Source organism: Gymnoscopelus braueri (assembly GCF_963280865.1).
Source record: "Gymnoscopelus braueri genome assembly, chromosome: 4".
Classification (NCBI taxonomy): domain Eukaryota; kingdom Metazoa; phylum Chordata; class Actinopteri; order Myctophiformes; family Myctophidae; genus Gymnoscopelus; species Gymnoscopelus braueri.
The window spans coordinates 1557625-1568305 of record NC_137605.1 but is presented as its reverse complement, the minus strand read 5'-3'; the positions used below and the strand labels follow the sequence as shown (position 1 = coordinate 1568305).

At 39.4% G+C, this 10681-nt stretch overlaps 1 protein-coding gene across 1 annotated transcript; it reads left to right on the top strand.

Annotated features, from left to right (window-relative positions):
• Positions 1-501: 501 nt before the first annotated feature.
• On the top strand, positions 502-9955 carry LOC308084516 (uncharacterized protein; the record flags this gene model as incomplete). Its single annotated transcript, XM_080427182.1, has 5 exons — positions 502-610; positions 775-912; positions 4190-4297; positions 8744-8842; positions 9633-9955. The coding sequence occupies 5 exons, from the start codon at positions 502-504 to the stop codon at positions 9953-9955; spliced, it is 777 nt and encodes a 258-aa protein (XP_080283308.1).
• Positions 9956-10681: the final 726 nt, after the last annotated feature.

Below are 10681 nucleotides of genomic sequence, written 5' to 3'. Positions count from 1 at the left end.
AAGCCGTCTATCTCTAGTAAACCATGACATCATGGAGCGTATAGCGTAGTAGTAGGATATGTGGATGTGGGGGGTGGGGGGTTTATTCAGCCCACAACGGAAGCACGTCCAGATAGTAGCTTTCAGCTGCTGGTTTATGAAAATATGAATATCTACATGCTGAGCCAGGACAGCTATGTGTTAGACTATAGTTACTACAAGACATGATTATAGAATGTCAACATATGGTACAGATCCATAGTGTGTCTGTAAGGCAGACAGACAGACAGACAGACAGACAGACAGACAGACAGACAGACAGACAGACAGACAGACAGACAGACAGACAGACAGACAGACAGACAGACAGACAGACAGACAGACAGACAGACAGACAGACAGACAGACAGACAGACAGACAGAGATAGGGGAGGTCCCCTTTAACATACGTAGATACACACACCCTTTCAGCAGTTCATACGTTTCATTCCATATGAACGGCTGGCTGTTGTACACAGGAATATGGCTGACGATTATAAACCTTACTCAGAAAAATGCAAACATGATCTGGAAACCTACTGGGATACACGTACTAAGAAGTGTGTACCATGCAACAAGGTGCTAGAACCAGGTAACATTACTGAGGCTTCTTTAAAAACAAAAAATGATTTAATAATAATAATCATAATCATAATCATAATCATAATAATAGTAGTAATACTAGTAGTAGCAGTCTGCAGAAGCATGTTTCACATTGTTGATGTTATTGTTGACGTAGTGTTTTCTTTTTTTAAGGATATGAATTCACCCCAAACTGTGGCTATGCTGATAATGGAGGGAAACGAGATAACGTCATTCAACAATGTCCTAACAACACCGTCAACAACGGATCCTTCACCAGATGCCAGCGGTGCAGCGTCTGCCCATCTGGACGTGAAGAGCGTCCGTGCAATACAACCACTGACACACTGTGCAGAGATGTGACCCCATCGGTGACCTCCCCCTCCCCCTCCCCCCACTTTAGTTTTGGGACTAAACCTTTTACCTCTTCCGGAAACAGGTGCATTTTTTTTTACCTATTTCGGAAACAAGTAAATTTTGTACCCATTTCGGACCCATTAACTCCGGAGTCCTGGAGCTATACAGTGGAGGGGGGGGGGTTGGGGCTTATCAGATGATGATCATAGGCTAAAGCTTACTCCAAGCAGGACGGAGTAGCTTGAACTGATCTACAAGTTTCTAAATCCTAACAGTTTTTTGAAAAAAATCTTTTTTTTTTTCAAGATTTTTCAAAAATAGCAGATCTACAAGCTCATAGCGCGGCACTTGGTGCCGCGCTATGAGCTTGTATATCTGCTATTTTTGAATAGCCAAAGAAATCTAAAGTGACACAGATGCGTTCCAGGTCTTAAAGGGTTAAAAACAATAAACATATTGTTTAAAAATAAAAAGTATAAATCTGAACAACGCGTCATGAATCGCAATGAGACGTTAACTTGTAGTTCAGACTAGTCAGACTTTTTGGCAAAGCGTCACCCTTGTGTGATGGAGCAAGTTTTACACATCTTATTATGAGCCGTCTATTCATTTTAAGCCATTGGGTCTTTAAGCTATAGACAGCTACCATAAGCCTACTTACTGTGAGTGGTTTTAATCAGCCTACTTGGTTACAATAAGAAAATGTTCTTTTTGATCCTTAGGACAACAGGAGCATCATGTAAGTACAGTTCTTATGTCTGAGATTCCTTCTCCAATGTCTGGATCATCTGTTAGATCACTGCTACTAGACAACTCTAATGTCTGGATCAGCTGTTACAGTAGATCACTGCTACTAAACAACTCTAATGTCTGGATCATCTGTTAGATCACTGCTACTAGACAACTCTAATGTCTGGATCAGCTGTTACAGTAGATCACTGCTACTAAACAACTCTAATGTCTGGATCAGCTGTTAGATCACTGCTACTCAAAAAACTCGCTTTTTCTCGACTGGTACAGACATTCTGATACAGAGATTAAACTCACTAAAATGACGTCTTCCTGGCAATCGCTGCTCTCATGGACTTTTGTCCTGTTAATTTGCCTTTTTATGCTGCTAACTTAAAGCAAAATGACACGTTGGTAGAGTTTTGGGTTGTTTGCTATGATGAGATAACTTCAATAGTTGCTCTGTTCATTAGAAATGTATTCAATAATATCTCAGCACTCAAAGTCACACGCACACGCCCCCCCCACACACACACACACACACACACACACACACACACACACACACACACACACACACACACACACACACACACACACACACACACACACACACACACACACACACACACACACACACACACACACACACACACACACACAGCTAAAGTGTCATTTTGCTTTAATGTGTGTATACTGTATATATGCAATGTGTTTGCATATATACTGATCTGTGCCATGTGATTGTGCTGTTGTGTCAGTGTTGTAAACTCAGCTGGCCTGTGTATTATTATATTAGGGGGAGACCAGGGACAAAAGTAACACACTCAATAACTCTAATTAGAAATAAGCTAGAGGGGTGAGACTTCTTGTGCACATGCTCAGTAGGGTCCTCTCTCTGCCTATGGAAGGATAGAATGATCATTTCATCTCAGTAGAAGTTTTCAACAAAAAACTGATTTTGAGGTGTAAATGTAAATTTTTGAGTGTACGGTATTTTCCTTCTGCTGTCTAAAGATAAGATGTCAGCTGATTTAAACTTGGATAAATTGTATCTCTATGTTATTGGTCACAAAGTAACGTCAGCAGCCTATGTATAGGTGTTTCTAGCTAGAATATGGGATTTTATCATGGTTGCCCCATCGGGGGCAATTGTAACAAAGTGACCGGGGTCAATTGTAACAATGTGTTTTCAATGCAAGCAGATTTTTTGTCTGGGATTTCATACTTGTATGTTAGTAAATGAACATATTTCACTAAATGTCACTACATTTCAAAGTAAAAATACATTTAAATAAAAAATAGACATACACTTGAAAAAACTAAATTGAAAAATAAAATGATTCGAATAAAAATGTACATAAAACAACATAATTGTAATTATGTATATAAAACATTCGTAAGTAACACTGTTAAATTATTAAAAAAAAATACATATTACTTAGTGATGTGCTTTTATTTGAGATAAAGTGTATTAATATGACTTATTTTTACAGTGTTACAATTGCCCCCAACCACTGTTACAACTGCCCCCGTCACGGGGGCAATTGTAACACTGTGACTCATTGCATTCAAATTAATATTTTAGTCTTGTCCTTATTAGTGAAAGCTTAAAAATTGTATTATTAATTAGGGCACATATATATGTTTCTTATAGCAAAAGATGACTAGGATTATTCAAGTAGTCTGTGAAGTATGAAGGCAAATACAAAAAGTGTTACTTTTGTCCCCGGTCTCCCTACACGTCTTATCTCTTACATACAGTACACTTCAAAGGCTCAACTCCAAAAAGCTTCTGAGGTCAAACTGGATACAGATTCTTTCTTAAACGACTCACTCATTCAAAATTGACCAGCTAAACCATCCATGGGCAACTGGCGGCCCGGGGGCCACATGTGGCCCCCACCTTCACTTAATGCGGCCCACAGGTATGGCAAGCCGTTTTAACATTTAATCGCTAGACTGGATGTGTATAGTAGATAACTGAATTATAGATATCTACTATACACATCCAGTCTAGCGATTAAATGTTAAAACGGCTTGCCATACACAGGTTAATATCAGAATAGTGATATATTATTGATTTCAGCTGTTATGATTCTAAACATGCAAACATGACCCGCTTTAATTACTTAAGTCTATATTAGTAGCTTAATGACTAGTATTAATATTCTATTGTCTTTTTTATGTCCAATGTATTTGTATTTAAGTTCATAAACATAAGTATAACTAAATGCATTTGAAATTAAATAAAAATGTTACTTGTCAGGATTCCAATAAAAAAAAGCAAAAACTATTTCTGGATTCCAATTCAAAAAATTTTGCTACTTTTGTGTGACAGAATGGTGAAGTACGCCATGAGTGTGGAAATATAATGGCCCTCTACATCATCAAAGTTGCATCAGTCCTGTTATAGTGTAATAGAAGAATGTAGTTTTATGTGTCTCAGAGCGATGCATCAGAATCTAACCAAAAGCATGATCGCTTTTTTTTTTTCTTCTAGGGGAAATAGCAGTTGGCTGCGTGGTCTCCATGGTGACGGTGGTTGCAGTCTGTCTCATATCTCTCTATGTGATCAGAAGGAGAGGAAACAGACGTTCAGCTTCTAAACGTCAGTTCATGTTAAAGTGCCTTATTAATCTATTATATACTATATATATAATACTATATTATTAATCCTAACAGTTCTTCTTTTTTATGATCAACGCTTTATTTGAGTTTTACCTTTATTAGAACATATAATAAAACAAATATACAAATAAACATGTAATAAAATTGATATTCAAAGAAAATCAAAGTAAGAAAATGGATCTAAAAAAATAATATATATATATATATATATATATATATATATATATATATATATAAATCATGCACTATAAAGAATACATGGATGCACCTGGGATGTATCATCAGTGTTATAGCCTGGGGTCATAGGATGTTTCGGGTCTCGCAACATACACCCTCGCCCAGGTGACCCAGCCGGGGTTGATCAAGCCCCAACTTACGTCCCAGGTAGCTACCCACGGTCTACCCACATTATATATATGAGAGCACAAAAATATTAAAATGTAAAAGAAAAGAAAAGAAGGATTTAAATCCTAACAGTTTTCTGAAAAACTTATGTTGTTGCTATATCACTGGTGCTTTTTAATGTCAAGGACCCCCAAAATGATATGTAGTCTATTTGGCCACGGACCCCCCAGCTCAAAGCATTTTGTTCCAGGGACCCGAGTCCAGAAGCAAAGATTTAAGTTAAAAATGTTTGCTTTAAAATATATACTGTATATATTCAAAGATTTGCACAAATATTCACAATGTTTCAAAGATAACAGATCTACAAGCTCATAACATGGCACAAAGTGACGCGCAATGAGCTTGTAGATCTGCTATCTTTTGAATAACATCTAAAATGACACAGATGCTTTCTCGGTTTTAATGGCCCAATGTCAACTCATAAGGGACATTATTTAGTCTATCAGTTGTGAACATCATTTACACATGTATGCTGCTATATGGGGTGTTTAGGTTTAAACAGCAGCTTATCATCACTTTACCCAAATACATTATATTATATGATTATTGTATTAAATACATTATATTATCATCACTTTACCCAAATACATTATATTATATTATTATACTACTACTTCTACTACAACGCATGGAGTACTGGATTGGTTTGTCAGGCACAGCCTTGTCTTGGTTTTACTCTTACCTAACAGGCAGAAGCTATTTTGTCAGTCTAGCTAACTTTGACTCAGACAAACACGACATCTGTTCTGGTATTCCACAGGGCTCAATTCTGGGTCCCTTATTGTCCTCCCTGTATATACTACCGCTGGGAGAACTCATCGCCGATCACAGAGTGAACTTCCATTTCTATGCTGATGATACCCAGCTGTATCTTTCGGTAGCTCCAGACGACCCCTGTGCTCTAGACCCATTGTTGACCTGTCTGTCCAGTATAAAATGCTGGATGAGTGAGAACTTTCTTAAGCTAAATGAGGATAAAACAGAAGTTCTCATAATTGGCTCCAGTGAGCAGAGAGAATCAATAATAAGTAGACTTGGTAACCTGGCTGTAGAAAGTAACACCACAGTAAAGAACCTGGGGGTTATTATCGATTCTGAATTGAATTTTAATACACACATTAATCATGTCACCAAGATTTCATCTTAGAAATATTGCGCGAATTAGAGACTATCTGTCGTTAGACGATGCAAAAACGTTGATCCACGCTTTTGTTTTCTCTCGGCTTGATTACTGCAACGCACTCTACTCTGGCCTGCCAAAGAAAACAACTGACAGATTACACTTGTTCAAAATGTGGCAGCCAGAATTTTAACTAAAACTAGGATGAGAGAACATATCACTCCAGTTCTAGCTTCACTACACTGGCTCCCGGTTGTTTTTAGGATTGATTTAAAAATTATTTGAATAGTTTATAAAGCTCTAAATGGTCTGGCACCTTCCTACCTCTATGACTGCCTAGAGAGATATGTTCCAAACCGGCCCCTCAGGTCTTCAAGTGCTGACCTGCTCGAGGTGCCTACAATGACATATCAAAAATACGGTGAAGCAGCATTCTGCTTCTACGGACCGACAGTGTGGAATAAACTCCCATTACACCTAAGACAGGCAGCCTCTGTCGATAGCTTTAAAGCACAGCTCAAGACCTATTTCTTCACTCTTGCTTTTAGCTGATTCCTTGGTTGATTTTTAAGTCCTCACTGTACTGCCTATTTTGATGTTGTTTTATGCTTTTGCTTTTATTTTATCTTTATTGTTTTTTGCTTTATTGTTAAATTGGTTGGAACTGTAATTGTATTCTTGCTCTGTAAAGCACTTTGAGCTGCATTTCATGTCATGAAAGGTGCTATACAAATAAAGTTTATTATTAGTGTGGTTGCCCTAACAGGGCAACCAGACTATAGTAATCCTCACACTTTATTATTATTCTTTTTATTATTAATGGAGATAAACAATAGTTTAGATCGTCTCTCCTCCCACAGTTTATTTTTCCCAATTTAGTGCCATATGTCAAAATGACCGGCCTCACCGGGAATCGTGTGCTTGTATAAGGCTAAGAGATTGGTTGCATAGTTTTATTGATATTGATTTATTAGTGCATTAAATTTCCCCATCCACTTTAATGGAAAAGTGCAAAAACTCAAATTCAAGTATTTTTTTCTCAGAAACCGTAAGAGCTAGAGTTACCAGATTTGGAGGGGAGGTTCATAATTTAGTCCGAAATTATTGAAAAAATTATTACACTAATCGGCCACATGGTGGCGCTATAACAGCCCCCTTTACATTTTGGCCTATAACTATTGAACCGTATGTCGTAAAATCAAAATTTCTTTCCCCCTGGATTCCTTGGGTCACTACGCATCTCCCCATATAGGCCACGCCCATTTGCGTCAGGATAGATTTTCCGCCATTTTGAATTTTCTTCAAAACACACTTTTTGCACCTTTTCCTACAGATTTTGTCCAAATCTCACAAAAATCGGTACACGTCATCTCTGGACCCATGCGATGAATATATCCAAACGGCATCTTGATAGTCCTTACCGTTCGTCCGTAATTGGCTTCCAAAGTTAGTGGGAGGGGCCCGTTTTACCAAAAATGCCAAAGATCACAAACAAAACGTCCAATCGATCCCAAATTTAAATCACATGTCGAGGGTGGTTTACTTAACAAATCCCCAAAAGCATTTCCACTTTGATCCATAGGGGGCTTCACAACTGCGCAAAACGTAACCGTTTGATGCAAAAACATGATTTTTGGGGGGATCACTCCTCTCAAAATGAAAAGCAGGTGATCTCAGGAGTTACAGGACGATGTCATTGGCCCGCTACATTTGTGGGAGGGGCCTATTTATTTAGAGGGAGGGGCCTATTTCTTAAAATCAAAACGCCATGTATCAAGAACGCAGGATCGAATCAGCACCAAATTCGAATGGCACGTCGCGCGGCCTCCGACGGTATTCCTCCAAGCGTATTCCTCAAGTCCCGGCGGTGGCGACCCGCGACCGGCGTCGGCGCAACCACACTTTGCAATTTCCCAGAATTGCGTCGCGTCTAGTTATTATTATTATTATATCATCACTTTACCCAAATACAGCTTAAGTGGAGTTAGTAGGTTTTTAATTAATGTGGAGAAAAACTTGAGTTGCAGTAGTAGTATATCTTTATTATTTAGGTTAGTTAGGAGGTTTCACTGACAGTTTGAGGATCCAATGGAGTTATGAGGTTTAGTCAGAAGCTCTTTTTAATACTTTTCATTGGTTCAATATTTATAAAACACGCACATAAAGGGTATTCAATAACACAGATTTATAAAAAAAAAAATAATAATAATAAAGTTGACAAATGGAGATAGGTGGTTTCTGCCTGACAGCGATGATATGAAAAGGGAAAGGGCCTCAAAGTCATTTCCTAGTTTGTTTTATTTTGGTTTACCTCACCATGGCTGAGAGATCGTGTTTATCTTGTCAACAATGACAAGATAAACCTTTTATATCATGTGTAGATTACATAAGGTAAAGGTGAGAAAACAAACACATACTGTAGGGGGCAGTAGCCTAATACAAATAATACATTTTAATCATAGAACATTTTTCAAACCAAGTGATAATTACTTCATTTGTTGTTGTACTTAACTCTCTTTTGGAATTTATTTTCTCCTCCTGAGGATGTTGCAACACACTCTGAGAAGTGACAACCCTGTTGAATTCCCACGCCACCACGCCCACTTTCCACCTTTCACAAATCGGTGGAACAGCGTCTTTCTTTTTTAATCTTCTGAATTGTTCTTAAACCCTGAATAATAATAATAATAATAATAATAAGAATAAGAATTATTATTATTATTATTATTATTATTATTATTATTATTATTATTATTATTATTATTACCCTTATAATAATTAGAACAATGCAATATGTAGTGGGGGTACTTGCTTTGTTTCTCTCAGCAGAGGGCTCCTTGGCCTGAAAAACATTGAAGACTATTATTAACCTCTCATATTGATGTCTTCCATGGTTTACAGTCAGACACAGATCTTCTATCATCACTAAAGGATTGTCACACAACAATGGAGAGTTCAGTCGCTTGGATCAACCTGAGAGCAACAACCAGCTCATTCTGAGTGAGTTCACAATCACCTTTAACATGATGTATTATTATTACTCTCTTTATAGTACACAGTGATGTTAGCAGCACAGCTGCATAATGATGACCTTATAGTACACAGTGATGTCAGCAACACAGCTGCAGCTAATTAATAAATTAATAATGGGTGTGTTAGATTTTAGGCGTGTCAATACTGTTTTTAATCTGCTGTAGTTTTTAACCTGAACTGGAAACAAACGACAAGATCAGCCTGGGATTTCATTCCCCCTTAACTCACCTGCACCTCAACAGGATTGTACAGCTTCCAAAGCTGTTTTACACTTGCTTTTCGCCTGTCCCTCTAAAGTCCTGTCATGATGGTTTGTTTCTTGCAACATCTACAAAGTGAATGTTTAGGCTATCCCTTTGTTATTAACATGAATGACTAAACCCTTTGACAAGAAATGCAAAGTTGATAACAGTGGCAATGCATGCAAGGGCTCTGGCTTAGGAGCCTCACAGCCCCTGGGTCTGGGCCCAGTAGGCCCCTGGGTCTGGGCCCAGTAGGCCCCTGGGTCTGGGCCCAGTAGGCCTGTGCGGTAATCCACCGCTGGCTTCATCAATATGGATTTTATTTCCCCTTTTTCATGGGGTCGGGCTCAGTAACTGTAATGTTTCTAGCAGGGTGCATCTTATCACGTGTTCCCTGCATGGTCATCTCCACGTTGACCATGTCTGATTTGTGAATTTAAGCTGCACTAAGGTTCTTTACATGCTGAGATATCTGTACGACCAAGTATATGATCTGAACCCCCCTGTCTTCCCAGGTCCACAAGTCCAGGCAGAACCTCTGCTGGCGGTGCTGGACAACCTGGATGTTCTGGAGGAGCTGGTGATCCTGCTGGATCCAGACAGTCCAGGAGTGAAGGGCAGCAGACACCTGGCCTCCCGCTGCTCCTACCCGGCCACCTGGATCACATACAGCTACTCCATGAAGGAGAGCCGCAGCCCCCTGAAGGCCCTGCTGGAGGGACTGACCACCAAGCACCCTGACTGGACCGTAGGACACCTGGCCTCCATGCTGCAGGACATGGACCGCTACGACGCTGTAGCCGTGCTCCACCACCTCTCTGTGACTGTAGAGGTGTAGATCTATACTCACTGTGACTGTAGAGGTGTAGAACTACCTCTCTGTGACTGTAGAGGTGTAGAACTACCTCTCTGTGACTGTAGAGGTGTAGAACTACCTCTCTGTGACTGTAGAGGTGTAGAACTACCTCTCTGTGACTGTAGAGGTGTAGAACTACCTCTCTGTGACTGTAGAGGTGTAGAACTACCTCTCTGTGACTGTAGAGGTGTAGAACTACCTCTCTGTGACTGTAGAGGTGTAGATCTACACTCACTGTGACTGTAGAGGTGTAGAACTACCTCACTGTGACTGTAGAGGTGTAGAACTACCTCACTGTGACTGTAGAGGTGTAGAACTACACTCACTGTGACTGTAGAGGTGTAGAACTACCTCACTGTGACTGTAGAGGTTTAGATCTACACACACTGTGACTGTAGAGGTGTAGATCTACACACACTGTGACTGTAGAGGTGTAGATCTACACACACTGTGACTGTAGAGGTTTAGATCTACACACACTGTGACTGTAGAGGTGTAGATCTACACACACTGTGACTGTAGAGGTGTAGATCTACACACACTGTGACTGTAGAGGTGTAGATCTACACACACTGTGACTGTAGAGGTTTAGATCTACACACACTGTGACTGTAGAGGTGTAGATCTACACACACTGTGACTGTAGAGGTGTAGATCTACACACACTGTGACTGTAGAGGTGTAGATCTACACACACTGTGACTGTAG